The sequence below is a fragment of the Cygnus olor genome, chromosome Z (genome assembly GCF_009769625.2).
Source record: "Cygnus olor isolate bCygOlo1 chromosome Z, bCygOlo1.pri.v2, whole genome shotgun sequence".
Classification (NCBI taxonomy): domain Eukaryota; kingdom Metazoa; phylum Chordata; class Aves; order Anseriformes; family Anatidae; genus Cygnus; species Cygnus olor.
The window spans coordinates 12545817-12560954 of record NC_049198.1 but is presented as its reverse complement, the minus strand read 5'-3'; the positions used below and the strand labels follow the sequence as shown (position 1 = coordinate 12560954).

Here is a 15138-nt window from a genome sequence, read left to right as displayed (position 1 = left end):
TGAAAAATATTGCTTATAAATACAGAAGTGAAAGACTAGAAGAATGACCTACATATGTCCAATATAAGGTTTTCTTACAGGACCTCAGTCTTATAGTACTTCAGAAAGCTTACTTGATTTCCCTGTATAAAAACATCATAAAGAACTGCAGGAAATGAAACAGAGTATTATAGGGCCAGTAGTTGCAGGAATGCAGCTGGGGATCAGATCTTGAGACTAGTGAAGTGAAAATCTGAACCTATTGAACAAAAACTCTAGGACTGTATGGTGTAGCTCTGTATAATAGAGAATTCTGTGATTGTCTGAATGTGTTTGCAACACCAAATGTTCTTAGTTGTGAAACAGGGTATCTTACTAGCTGCTAGGCTCTGCTTTATGTTGAGGAAAGAAGTAACACATTTAATGGATGCTTTTTTCTTTACCAAGGCTGTTATGATTTAGAACCTTTTAATGATAAATCGTTTTAAACTTCCTTATAAGAAGTTATACTTCATGTTATTTTTCAGCTTAAATTAGCGTATCAAATCCAATAAAAATTCAGAAGTGATTTCTGTTGAGTTACATTTGTAACGTCAGCAAATAAATGCTAGTTCAAAACCACCTAAAGAATGCTGTTAACCCTACCGGTTTCTATGGATTGATTCAGCAATGTTAGATTATAACAGCAACTAACTTGTATTATCTAGTGTCACAACATTTCAGAAGCTTGGGGTTGTTGGCTTTGTTCAAGTACAAGAGTTTAAAGAGGAACTAGCCTTGCAGTTCTAAGCATTGTTGACTTTCTAAACAGTGCATGGAAGGGGTAATAACCTACAAAAATGTACGTAGGCATTCTTATAATTATTTTGAGGCAAATACTTTTCAAGTACATATCTGAAGTCTTCTGGTAGCTCTGTGATCCGTGCAGAGCATTCTGATCTTTTGCTTTAAAAAGGAAACCTGGAGCCAGAGGTTTAATTGAGCCTTCTTTTAGTAACCTTCATTTCATAGAGTCGATAAATCAAGAGTAATTCCATTCAAAATCTCAATTCACTTAAAGATAGCTTGTATAACATTGATTTTATTTTATTTCTTTTTTAAATTATAGCTCCTGCAATAGTTATGAATGTTCTAGGACATTGTAACAGCACTAGGGAGGCTAAGTTCTGGTTTTGTGTCTGTTTGGGTTTTGCTAAGTACTGCAGACGGGAAGTACATTGTGCTTGTATCAGATTTTACTTGTGCCTTCTAAATCCTTTTGAAATATATATGATCAATAATTCGTGAAGATTCCTTTTCTTCCTGCGAAGTATGCAGCCATTTGTTTTAATTAATCTTTATATGCTTCCTAGGAATACAATATGTTCTGTTAATAACCCGAACAAGAAACTTTTGATGCTGGTTTTTAAAAAGTTCGTACTATTTAACAAAAGCATTCAACTTCTTTCCTTTGTAACAGGAAGCAAAATTCTTTAAGAGTCCCTTTATTCATATCACATATCATACTTTTTTTGATCAGATGAGATTTAATTTAATGACTGCATAAAAATTCTCATGGAAAGAGTAATTCAGTAGAACTTCAGATCTTGTAACAATCATTGAGACTAAACAAGCAAAGTGTGCAGTGAGGGTTGTATGTATTCTTGGGTCTTTATTCTTCTTTCTCCTGTGATACTTTTTCATACTTAAAATTCATTCTGCAGGTACCAGCCTGGTGGAAGATACCTGTCAATGTCTCGAAGCGTAATATTTGATGATGTCTAAACTCAAAGCTAAGGAAAATTCAGTGGACATGTATTTCCTAATCATTGCTTGGAAAATACTGTATTTACGATATATCACAGAAATAGAGAAGACCGTTTTTCTTTTTAAAATAATAATGAAGGAACAACTATATTTTGGAAATGCACATGTATTAGAACTTTACCACTTATGACAAGAATATGCTTCTTCTATTGTAGATGTTATTGTATGTCCATGTGGGCTTTTGTGTAATGACCAAAAGGAGAAAACTAATAATCAAGTTAATAGAGAATAAGCTTCATAATATATCTAGGGCTCAACTTGAACAGTAACATTTAAGTTTTAAAAAAAGTGTTTTTGGAAGGATTTTTTTTTGTATTTGAGCAGATGCTATGGGAGTATCTTGATGCATCCAAAGTGCAGTTATATCAGTTATTATAATAAACATTTTCTAACTTTTTTTCCTATTTGAACTTTTATGCCTATTCCAAAATCTGCTGATTTAAATTAAGGCTTCTTTTGGTTTCAGTGGTCTTTGAATCAGACCCTGGATAGGCAGAAAATGTAATGGCAGGCTTTGTTCATAAATCTCGCTGGCATAAATTTTGGAGCAATGTGTATTGATCAAGAAAGGTAACTGTTTTTTTCCTTTTCCAATGCTGTATGAAGGTAAATGATTTTAGCATGTGTAAATAGTTGAATATGGATGAGGGTTTCACCATCGTATGAACATATGTGCAATAGCAAGAATACATTCATAAAGATATGTCTGTGTAAGATTTTTACAGTTGTAACTGTTGAAAATCTTGGCATACTGATGGTTTTTTAAGTGTAAAAAGAAATCTAATGGGAAAATTGAGTTAAATTCTGAAACTTTATAATTTGCATACGATTCAGGCACGACTTACAATTTTAGAGTATTTCTGCAGAAGAAGGGAAATACATAGCATGACTAGATAATGGTAAACACTTTTTGTGCCCCAAATGCCCTGGTTGCATTATGTATCTGTTTTTAAGGTGCCTGTATTTTGCAGTAAGTTGTTGCAAAAAGAATAAATGCTTACTCATTTAAATGCCATTCAAAAATGCCAATTACTAACAGTGTAAAAATGCTTCTCATTAATTTCATTGGTGTAGATAGATTTTTGAATCGTAGTTAGTTGAATGAAGTTTGAAATATAAGGTAAAAGATATGGTCATACTCATGACATCTTGTGAAATTTGATTAACTTAAAATGTTGCTTTATTGGAATTTGTCTTATATCTTTACCACTTGGAGTTTTCTGAAGTGCTTATTGCAAAATGATGTTGAATACTGAAAGAGAACATGCTTCTATCATAAATTCTCACCATGCTTAAAAAGACAGGCAACCCTTAAAGCATCTGGGACTGAGTTATTATGAAAAGTAAATTTTCATGAATGAGATGTTCTACTAATTCTTAAAAGTAGTCTTTGTTTTCTGAAGTAACTGTTAATGGAAATCTAACTACCTCCTGTGATTTAGTACATTATATGTTCTAACAGTAGTGGTATTTGTAATATATCAATCTGCCTGTTTTAAAACACTGTATTGTTATTATGAAGGAGGAGAAATGCTTTAGTTGTGTAGAAATAATTATGTAAATAAATGGACAGGCATAAAATAACTGTCAGTTTTGTTCTTAGGTGAATACACTGAATGACAGCTATGTCTGCATGTGTCCAAGCTCATGCAGTTTCCACTTTACCTGTAAGAGGGCACTTTTTTAGTTTGTGCATCTTGTGTATTGTAAAAGCTTGATCAAAATCTTATGGCTGCATCAGGAACTGTAAGTTGAGAAAGAGACACTTAATTTTAATGCAGGCAGTTCTTTAGGAACTTTATAATAGCACCTATTTAATTTATAGTAGCTACGTTTAGAAACACTATCTTGTATCCAGCCTTATCTGAAAGGGGATGTATGTTTTGGACATCCATCAACATGAATGTTCCAAGACTTTATATTTCTATTTTTATAACTTGTATTTCATTTAACTGCCCAACAGTTTTTGTGAAAATACGTGAATGAAATAAAGGTGCAAGATCTTAATTTAACTCTTGAAATTTTACTACAAAGGGATCTAATTCAGTGCTAGTGGCAAAGTCACAGAAGGGATGTTTGCTTATCTGAACACGTGTGAATTATTCTTATCTAGCTGCAGTTTACTTCAGAGCAGTGGTTTAAGCCTTCTCAGGGCTTGATTTTTTCCCCTCAGAAATCAGTGGAACAGTTGCTAGCAGAATTTCCTATTGAAACACGGTCAGGATTTAATATACAAAAGCTAACTAGTCCCTGGTTTAAGCCCTCTGAGCAGTTTTCATGGGGTTATAGTGATTTGAGGAGCTGACTTTATAAATTAATGGCAGTGGGGTTTCAGTTGCTAACACAGAAATTCTGAGCTCATTGAGATGGGAATCTACTGACCTTTTTTTGGATGTTGAAGTGGAGTAATGGAGTAACCAATGGCTGCTTTTTGAAAGCCCAGAGCTCCTAAAATATCTCAAGAGTTCTTCCCTGGTTTGTGCTTGGAGATCCCCATTGTCACGTCACGTAGCTCCTGGATATTGGGAGCTTAAATAAGGAGTTGACAAGTGAAGGCAGTATTTTATCCATGTGTTCATTACCTACCAACAGTTACTCTTGCTCTAAGTAAGTGCAATTCGTAGGCTGATTAAAATGTTTCAAAAAGTAATTGTTAGAGCAGATGACTAAATCTGGAAAACTTTCAACAAAAAATGCAGGGTACAATTATAAAAGAGTGTTGTAGAAATAAGCTGTATGCCTGCATGACGCTTGCTGCATACCTGAGCTAGTTTTAGACTAATTTGGTTACTGCTAATAAAAACAATGCAAAACTTTTGCTTGGGAGATAAGTGCCTGAGGATTTAAACACCCCTCTCCCCCCCCGCCCCCTCCAACCAAACTCTTGCCGAGTTCTTTGAATTCTACTCCTAATAGTAGCCTAAAATATTTATATAAAATAAATTAAAATCAACTTTGGTTTGTTTAAGCAGTGACTGTAATATATGCTAATGGTTTTCTTGCAGCACATTTGATACTCTGGATTAGATGATTTAAAATAAAACTGCCTTGCAAAGTGTGCTTTTTGGAAACTGAATGTTAGCTTATTGATTTTGTCAGTATACAGTCATATTTATTTCAATTATATCTTTCTTTGCAGTCTCGCTTTTTAATTACTGAGCAGCCAGGGTATACTTTGATTTTATCATCATTAGCACACTTTCCTCAAGCCATGGACACCACCACCCCAAAAAAAACCAACAGAACAACAAACACACCAAAAAACAAAAGCAGCCATGCTAAGTACAAATGTTTGAATATTTTCGAGTCAGATACGTAAACCAGTGAAAAGAATCTACATAAATTGACATGAACTTTGAAAAGTGGGAATGAAGACAGTAACTACTTTAACACTCTGTCAGTGCTGGATTTCTTTAAAAGTATGGAGAGCAAAAAGCTCTAGTCAAACTTCCTGTTCCTGCTAGATCTGTGTTTCTGTTTTCAAACATTTAGAAATATACACATTCTGATAACTACATTAAGAAGTGAGTCCTCTGCACTTGAAGTAAGGTGCAGCTCTTAGCGATGTGAAGTGAGGAAGTCTTTCTATGAGGGAACATAAAGGAGACATTTAGCAAACTATGTAAAGGGCATAGGGCAAACTATGATATATTTTATCGCTTAGGTACGATAGCAAACTATACTACTGTAATTTACACTACTGGAAAAATCACGGTATATATAATGTCTTTGTTTTGCAATCAAGCACCTGTAAAATAAATTGTCTTTAACAGTATTAATGGGAGTAGTAGAAAGCTGCTAACTTTTCAATATTACTGTTATTTTAAATCACAAGCACGATGAGTTTTAGTTATGAACTATTAACAATGGTTACTCTGATTTTCTGTAATTATAATTTTATTAAATTTATCTTGGAATACTCTAAGTGTTTTATGAAAAATACATTACTTTGTTACAGTTTTCATTATTGTTGTTAATTACTTGCAATCTGAAGGGCATTTATGATACCAAACAGAGATCACTTCATGAAGGAAGACTTTTTATGAGGCTTAAGGAAATCTGGCCTATTCATAACAGAGCAATGTTTGAATCTTAAACAGAAACATTAATTATTACACATATTCTCTCCTAGCTTTTAACTTTTGTTTAAAATTCAGAAAATGATTGATTTTTACAGAGCAACTTATTGTTGAATCTTGTAAACCTTTTGAAATTTTACATTCCTTTTCCCTAACGGGCTCTGCAGGAATATGTGCTGCTTCATGGCAGTTCTATTAATACTATCTGTGCCTCTAATTAAGTAGTCTAGACTGAAGCTGAGACACTCCTACACCACTTATGTTAATAGAAACCCAGCATTCCTAGCAGAATAGCACCTTGAACTAGATCCCTTTCTAGTATGTTGATTGCTGTCATTGATTGTTGCATTAAATTTGGTATCTTCTGTTTCAGTCATATGGTAATCACCATCAGGTTTGTTCTTTGTTTCTATTAAAGTGCACTGGAATGTATTCCTCAGCATGTTTAATTTTGTGTGTGTGTGTGTTTTAGTTGTAATTGGCAGGCAATAATAATATGCAAATTCAGTTATTTCTTCAGGATAATATTGTTATATTTGACATTTCTATGAATTATGATAGTTTGATAGCTTAGCTGTCACTGTAGAAATTATTTTCTGTAGAAATATCTTATGTTTCTATGGAAGTATCTGGAAGACAAGGGAAATTATTTTTAAGTATAGCTATAGTAGTAGAAGACATTTATTCTCCAGTGTATTTCAAGGATAAGCTGTAGGAGTGCTGCTTATGGATAGACTAGCTTTTGCCTTATGATGCAAGTATGTGTGGATAAAACCTTGTTTTGGAATTAACTGAGTTATAAATTTTTCTGTGTATTAAATTATTGATGTACTGGATATATTTTTGAATTGTATGTCAAAGAGTTAAGTTGGCACGAAATAAATCATTTCTGCAATACATTTTTCCCTGGTGTATTTTAGATATTCAGACTTCTCTGTAATGTTTTCTGATAAGTGATCTTAGAGAAATTCAACCCATTCCTTCCTTCCAGCTAGAAATTAAGTTCACTTTAGAAGACAATCCAACCATGGTTTTGTCACCTTTTTTGCATCTTCTTTAAAGCAGATTTAAAAGGGAAAAGAAGGGAAGATTTAAAAGTTAAGCCTGCATAGCTGGACATACCATTGTCAGAGCCCATGGCTGAGACACAGCACTTTAGGTCCAGTCCCATTCCTGACAGGTTGCCCAAGCTTCTGTGAACACAGGGAGGCTGTAAGCTTCCCACAGCACCTGAAGGGACCCTGTAAGGAGCCTGTATGATGTTTCTGGTGCTGACTGGACCCCTTGTACTTTTGGGGGGCAAAAGGTGGGGCAGAGGGTATGGCTCCTACATCCCTCCTTCCTTTTCCTCCATCAGGCTGGAACAGAATTCCTTCTAGATGTACCCAGCTGATACTGAGAAGAGAAGCAAGTGAATGTGAAGAAAGAGTTAACTCTATTCTTTTAGTACTTGTATATTTATTGGTTTTGTCTTGCCAAAAAAAAAAAGGAAGAAAAAAGGGACAGAGAGGAGGAGAGAGGTTTTCTTTAATGTATATATTTTATTGTCTCTATATAGATGCAGTGGCAGTACATGTTTTTAGGCTTCCTTTTTCATTCTGCTGAAACATTATTTCCCTTGAGAGGTACAGGATTATCTTCTGGATGTAATAAATTGAAAAGTCATACCCTGGAGCAAGCAATAATTCATTATATTAGCACATCAGAATATTTGCAACAACTGAGATTGATGTGACTGCTGTATTTGATTCGTCTCTTATATTTGATCTGCAACTGCTGTTTTAAGTAAGTTGTAGGAAACATTTTGTCCTCTCAAGAGCGGTGTCTGCCATTGCTGCAGTAGGAATGACTGAGAACTGTTTGGAGGGACTCCTCCTGTCCCACCACTTCTAGAATGTTATCCATTCTCCCTCCTCGTTATTGTGCTACCAAATATCTTTTCTAGATCTTTTTGTTTAGCATTTTTTGTATTTGTGGGCTCAGGATAATGTTGTAAATGAATGATACGTAGATGTTATGAAAGGTTAGTAACAAAGCTGAGTGGACCAAATGAAGCCATCTCATTTATCACATTCCAGGAGATGTCATTCCTCTATTGACAGGAGACAAGACAGGAGTGGCAGAATGATGTTCTGTGTATGCTTTTTTCTTTTTTCCACAGACAATTTGGATGTTGAATTGAGTTACTCTCAGCATAGTTCATCAGCCACATGCTTCCTCCAAACTTACTGTGATAAGGTAGCTATTGTAAGCTTAACCCTACAGTTCAAAGGGGGGAGTTCACTCTGCATGGAATATTAACTTTCTGTTATTCATTGTCAGATTTTTACTTGCTTAGAGAGCTATATTGATTCTGTTTTCTAGTTCTCAGTGGTTGCTAACACCACTATCTCACATTCTTAGCAAAATGTTAAGTCTTTTGATACAGTATTTGGCTGTGAATTGTCTGGGTTGTGAATTAACCTCACTCTGCCCTTCTCACTTCCCCTGTCTGCACAGTGCCGTGGTGTGCCTACCGCAGCCTGGTACATGCTCGTCCCAGTCTGCTCCACATACTGTGATCAAGGTCTTATCCCTTCCTTTTCATAAACATCTAATCTTTTGCATCATCTTCTCATGCTTTGGTTCAATAGACACTGTTGCCATCAGTTTTTTTTTTTTTTTGAGAGCTTTATTGACTTGGTCAGGGCCAGACTCAGACAGAAGACAACGATTTTTTTTTTCCCTTCTCAGAGAACGTGACCTGACCTGCAGAGAAAAATTCAGCTCAAACCCGGAGGTCAGATACTGGGGCAGTTTTATGAATGTATGTTATGCACAACCAGTAAGAAAAGCTCCTGGGTTCCTTCCAGAGAAACAGCTATCCTGGGTAAAGGTGTGTGCTTAAGTAGCTCAGTCAGGCTACATTAAAGCCAAACTGAGGTAATGCCTAGACATCTTCTGTGGATACCTGCATATTCTTTCTCTTGTCACTCAGAGACATTCCTTCCATAATCACTGGTACTCCTGTAAAAACATGAAGTTTTTTAATTTGGAGGATTGTGTTGTTTTTTAAATCTATAGGAATCAAGAAGAAGATAGAAAAGCAGAGTATTGCTCCTCCAAGTTTCAGCAAGCAACAGCTTTCAAGCCCAGGTTTCACCGATAACTAGTAAGTCTATTGCAGGAGGCTAGCAGATGAGGCAGCCAGCGTGCCACAGCATGACCCCCCTCGGAGCGGGTAGCTTGCGTGTGTCACACAGCATGTGGAAAGGAACGAGGCAAGGCGAAGCATGGGCAGAGAGAGACACGACAGAGAGGAAGCGGGTTGAGAGGCACAGCGAGGCGTGGGAGAGTCAAAGGATGGCAAAGAGGAAAGTGTGAGCTCTGCCTAGCCCTGGGCTAAGCTTACACCTTTTGCTGCTCACAGCCTCACCTAAAATGCTCAGTATGATGTCTAATAGCAACATGCTGACAGCTGGCTCTAGAGGTTTTAGGATACTTAATTCTGTGACTGCAGAGCAGCTGTGAAGGCCCATAATGGGCTCAGTACTGTGCAAGTGCACTGCAGATTTTGATTCTCTTACCTCAGGCATCTACTCTAAGCATAGCTCATGGTCTGATGTTAGGAGTTTACCCCTGCACAATTTCTCAGGAACAACATTTACTGCTGATCCCGATGAGCTTGATTCAGCTCTCATCAAAATGAACAGGACCTTCATCACTAGTAGTATCAGCCCACGTCTGACATGGGTATTTCTTTGGGAACTGTTACTGAGATTGTCTGAAGGCATTAACGTATTTGAACAAAGGAGTAATATTAAACAAATCTTTAGATTAGCTGTATAGTCTAGATGTGGTATTCCTTAGCTAGTCAATCCTGCACAACCTGTTCCAGCTGTCTGTACTTGAGCAAGAGCATTGAACTAGGTGACCTCCAGAGGTCCCTTCCAACCTCAACCATTTTGTGATCCTGTGATCATACTGAGGGATCCAAGCTATAAATTTCAACATGTGGCAATTTGAGCTCATCAACTGTAAGGACAAGTGACACATCCAGGTGCTTTGGGGTAGATGGGCAAAAACATTATGCTTCCAGAAGAGTATGTTTAGCAACAAGGCTGAGAGTAACTGGCCCAATGCTACAATTAAATCCAAAACCAACAAAAACAGGCTTTTCATTTTTGCTGCAGTCTTTCAGCACTTTCAGAAAACGATAAGCTGTGGCAGTCAGTGAAATGATTCTTGAGTTCTGAAACTAACCATGTATTCAAGCAGTTGTTATTTCCTTGGATACTTACAGTCTTGGGATATTTCTTCATATCTCTATTACTCTGAGAATCCCGCAAATCTCTAGTAGCTGCCACTTTGACTTTTGCCACACTATTAGAAAGGACAGTCGCCCTAGCTGGACCTAGAGAATAGTTGAAGTCTTTTTAGAGATGTCTGTATAGAAAGTCAAATTTTTGTTGGATTTGACTTTTCCTTCTTTGTTGATCTTTTCAGATTTGTTCTGTTTGTGACTTTCTGCTGCTAGTGATCAGAAAGGAACAAAACTTTATGTGGTTCCAGAAGTCCACAGCTAAGTGACAGTGAAATACTGGGACATAGGACATTCCAGCTTGTGACCTGCTAGCAGTAGGGAACTCTGCTATGGAGCCGAGGCTTCATTTTTCTATAGAAGGGCAGGAAGGATTAAAAGCATGAGCTGTGTAATGCCAAACTTCTCTTTCAAGAAGTTGTCAAGAAGTTGAGGTCTTTGAGTATGATGTTGGTGTGCCGGTCAGTCCGTAAAACTGGGAAAGGCCAAACATCTGTTTGTGTGGGAGGAAAAGCAAGACTGTTTAGCTGGGTGCTGTTCTTAAGCATTTTAATTGCTACTTCTTTATGAAATATATCTATGAATTCTATAAATTTTAATGTTTTGGAAGTTAACAAATGTGGATAACTTCTCAATGCTATAGAAAGAATATCATAAACTAATTTAACACTTAAAAAAATCACTAATTCTCCTGGATTAAAAAATAATTGGTGCTTTTTATCACTGAAATTCATACTTGCAAGATTGGCTTACTTTCAGTGTATCCTTAAGTAGAAGGAGAATTTACCCTGTTTCAGTAGCCTTCCTGTCAGCTCTGTGTTTGACTGGCCCACTTAAAAGCTGCTACTTCTTCCTGCACCACAGCAAACTCTTCTGGACTGCTTACAGCTTTGCTCAATGTTGACAGGAAATCATGTGTTGCTTTTTAAGAGACCAGAGATAAGATAAGCATCACAGTGCCTGAAATAGCCTCATCATTCAAGTAAGGCAAAGTCCTGCCTCCCATGAAATCACTGGAAGTCTTTATAAGTTCTAGAGAATGGATTATGCTGGTAGGTAAAATCTATTTGAGTATCTATCTATCTACAGCAGCCAAAGCACTTAATGAGAAGCTTGTTCATCATAGCTCTAAATTCATCAGATCCCTGAGCTCAGTGTAACTCCTTTCATCTTCCTCAGCAACCGGAGAGCCTGTCCCCAGAGCAGTCTCTCAGGTCTTAGGCTGACTCAGGCTTTGGTGATGATGGAGCAGAATTCATCAAGAGGATTTCTCCTCTCCTTTACCTTGCAATAGTGAGGGACTGGATTGAGCTCTTAGCATTGGACAGAAAGGGTTTTGTGTTTGTTTCAGTTTGGATCCAGCTTTCGACAGCTGGAGAACAGCCAGATGTCAGGAACCTCTGACTCAACACAGTGTCTCTTTCCAGAAAATTTCCGTACTGGGAAAGTCTCCGGGCAAGGGCTTAAAAGTTGATGAATTTAAATGTTGTAAACTTTGCAAAGGAAGCCTTATATCCCCCATGAGTTTCCCCAGTGCACTGACTTCTCAGTTGATCATTAAGGTGGGTGACTGATGCCTTACTCACACCAGCCACGGAAGATTTCTGACACTGATGACCAGGGATCTTCCAACCAAAAAGCCAAAACCTCGAGGAAAGAAAGTGTCACACCATCTAAATAAGAGATGAATTGCATTTTGTGCTTCTTTTTGTTTCCACGTTATTGATTTTGGGTCTTAGTTCTACCGTGAAGCATTGGTAATGAGTTGGGAACTACATTGGCTCTTCTCAGTGTCATGCCTGGAAATGTTTTTTATATTATTCCAAGAACAAGGTCCACAGGGGAAATCCCTAAGCTTGAAATGAGGGGCTGCAGGACTTAATTCTAAGCAGCTGTTTATCTAAATCCTCTTTTATCTTGCACCATTAGCTTTGCCTAGGAATAACGTGGTAAAGAATGGTATGTGCATGGGGAAGAGAGAGAGAACTTCCACTGACTGGCTTTTGCAGCTGTACTGATTTATTTAAAGCCTAGTATTGAAGAAGACACTATTTGGGACCATGAGGAAAGCTGGTGGGTTTTGAAGATAATTCAAGCTGCTTGAGGATCTAGACACAGAAATCACTGGGAATGTGTACCTGTCCTCTGTGAACTTGTCTCTGGCTGGCAAATCCTTTTTTAAAATATTCATTAGTGTAGTCCTGGCAACCAGAGTACTTTTTACCTTGGTGGGGAATGTCTAATCTATTTTCATCCACATGATATTTACAATTTTTTTTCTAAGGGAGGACAGTTTTAACATCTTGCCTATAACTCATCCTCATTTCTTTTTCTTTTAGACTCTTCAGAGCCTAAAATTAACCTTTTATTCAGAAATGAATCTGACTGAGGAATGAGTAACACTTGATTTTTCACAGCATTGAGGCAAAGAGTTCACTGTTCATTCTGATTTGGATCCAAGCTCTGACAATGACAGAACAGCTGGATGTCAGGAACCAAACCTCTCAGAAAGATCCCCTGGCAGGGGTAAGCCATTGTGTCCAATTTACCCTTTTTGTCCCTAACTAAGAAACAGACATCGATTACTGCCATGTAATCACAAACCCTCCAACAAACCTGGGAGCTCCAAATTTTCCAAGGGTCTAAGGCCCCATCTTTTTTCTTTTATCTATTTGGATCTTTATAGGCAACCAAGCACTGAGGTGATAGTGCAGATAGGAGTGTTTACTTGACACTCATGTTAAAACGTTGCTGAAAGCAGCAGAAGTAGCCTCAGGACTCTGCTCCTACCTTCGTCAAATCAGGCAGGGAGTGACACCAGGATCAGCTGGACCCCACACAACGACGATGCTGCTCAGCAGAGCCTTATGAGCTCAAGGAAGCTGCAGGGAGTAACACAGCATGGACTGCAGTGTAGCACTGCATCCCCTGTTCTTGGCAGAGGCAGCCAGTGGTGAACCAAATGCACTTTTGCTAGAGTGTACACAATATTTACAGTAGTATGCTAATTAGTGTAGGACTTGCATTATTTCTGTAGTCTGATTCTGAGAAGCATTCAATTTTTGTTGTAACTGGGGGGGTTGTGTTTTATTAGTGTTTTTCTTAATTTATTTTATTTTTTTGGTTGGCATCATCAAAAAAGCCATCTAGGGTAACATCTGGATCGTGTGACTGTTTGTACAAAAACTTGTGAGGTTTTGTCCATCAGAAGATAGTGACTTCTTCCTGTAGATAATGAACATGCCAGATTATGCAATTTCTGGGTAGATAATGTTAAAAAATTCTTGTTAGCATTATCTGGCCTTAAATGCAGGAACAGTATATCAGAAACACAGCAGTGTTTGTAGTCTGGTTGGTCGTCCATATGGCCGAAATACATTTTTCACCAACGTAAATCCATGTGAGACAATTTGGTTGCTTTGTTTTTAAAGAGAACATCTTCAGGCAGAAAATCCATTTTAAAGATACTTAAATGCCAGTATCCCGGACTTCATGCTGTGTAAAGGACTGCTTTCTGGTTCCTGCTGGTGATTTGTATAGGAGCAGGGTCTGGATCAACATCAATGCCCCTAAAGGAGATGCACAGAGACACAAGGAGTGAGATTGCCAGCTAGTCAAAACGGTTGGGGCCCAGGTGAGTAAATTTAAGAAGCAGGGTTACTGGGCTCTTCATCCCTATTGCATCAGTCCTGACTGCACATGTCAGATGCCACATTTCTGTAATCGGATGGAGCTTTGCTGGGGAGTGAAATTAAGACTTGTCTCAAGACCTTCTTCACTAGTCAAAGGAGGATCTCTAACACGTTATTACTTGGCCTGTGGAGCTAGAAAAACACTGGGGATCCTGCTACCATTTCTGCAGCATTGGGTGTACCTACCTCTCTGCATTCCCCTGTCAGGTGTGTTCTCCAGCACGTGCCCTCAGGACTGTGTCACCATTCAATGCCACCATTCAATGCCTCTCGGTTTCTTCCGACACAAGACACGTAAGTATCTACTGCACTGTGCAAGGTAGGGTCATGAATGATCTCCTGGGAGTGGTGGTTGCCTGCTCTAGTGGTACTCCCACCTAACCTGCAACTGGACATGAGCACCTGGGTTACGGAAGAAAAGCTTGTATGCTTTAATATAGATTTTTTAGAGGGAGGACAGAGGAAGAACAAGACCTTCTGGTGTGGAGGAGAGAGCACATCACACCTGAGGAATATTTCCTTATCAGCTGAATAGGAGGATGTTTTCAGGAAGATCTGGATAACTGGTGCTGAATCTGCTGAGCATAACCAATACATGCTCTCACCTCTATTTAAAATCATTCTTTGTTATAAGCTAAACATGGATCAAATGTGAAGGGAATGTCATACACAAAGACAACAACCCTGCAGCCAGTCTGGTTAAGAAAGGAGGACCATGGATAGAGACATCACTTGCCCAGCTTCCCAGCTAAGAACCACCCTCTACTGTCCCATTCCAAGGGAAATACACAAAAAGGTAATGCAGCAAAGCAGCCTCACTGCTGAAACAGATCTCAGCTCTGTGTCACCACAGGGATGTCAAAATAACGACACAAAACCTAACAATGAAACTTCCTGTTAATGCAACTTGCGGCCAGCAGCACATGTAACACACTCGGAATGAGTCTGAGTGATGTTACAGGGTGCCTTTTGGCCCCATGCTGGGAGCTGGGTTTGAGGAAGCCTCCAAGCACATCTTTCTTTCTGTTGTACTCAAAATCTCATTTATGGGCAAAGAGGAAAAGCACATTACATATAAATAAAGCCAAGAATATGTTGGTAGTATATTTGAGTGTTATTGTAAGTTCAGACCTAATTGCTATAGAAAAAGAAAATAAAAATGTAGTTAAAATACTTGAATGTAGGGGAAAGCTTCAATAATAATAATAAAGTTAAAATTGTAGCACACTTCTTAGATTTTATCCATTTTCCTGGGATTATGCTCACCCTTCCATTGTTCCTC

General features: G+C 38.0%; 1 protein-coding gene across 1 annotated transcript in view; it reads left to right on the top strand.

Annotated features, from left to right (window-relative positions):
* Positions 1 to 6759, top strand: part of LMBRD2 (LMBR1 domain containing 2) — a 35809-nt gene extending 29050 nt beyond the window's left edge. The window contains 1 exon segment of the mRNA XM_040542219.1: positions 1683 to 6759. Coding sequence (XP_040398153.1) covers positions 1683 to 1743 — 61 coding nt within the window. The 3' untranslated portion in view covers positions 1744 to 6759.
* The last annotated feature ends 8379 nt before the right edge of the window (positions 6760 to 15138 follow it).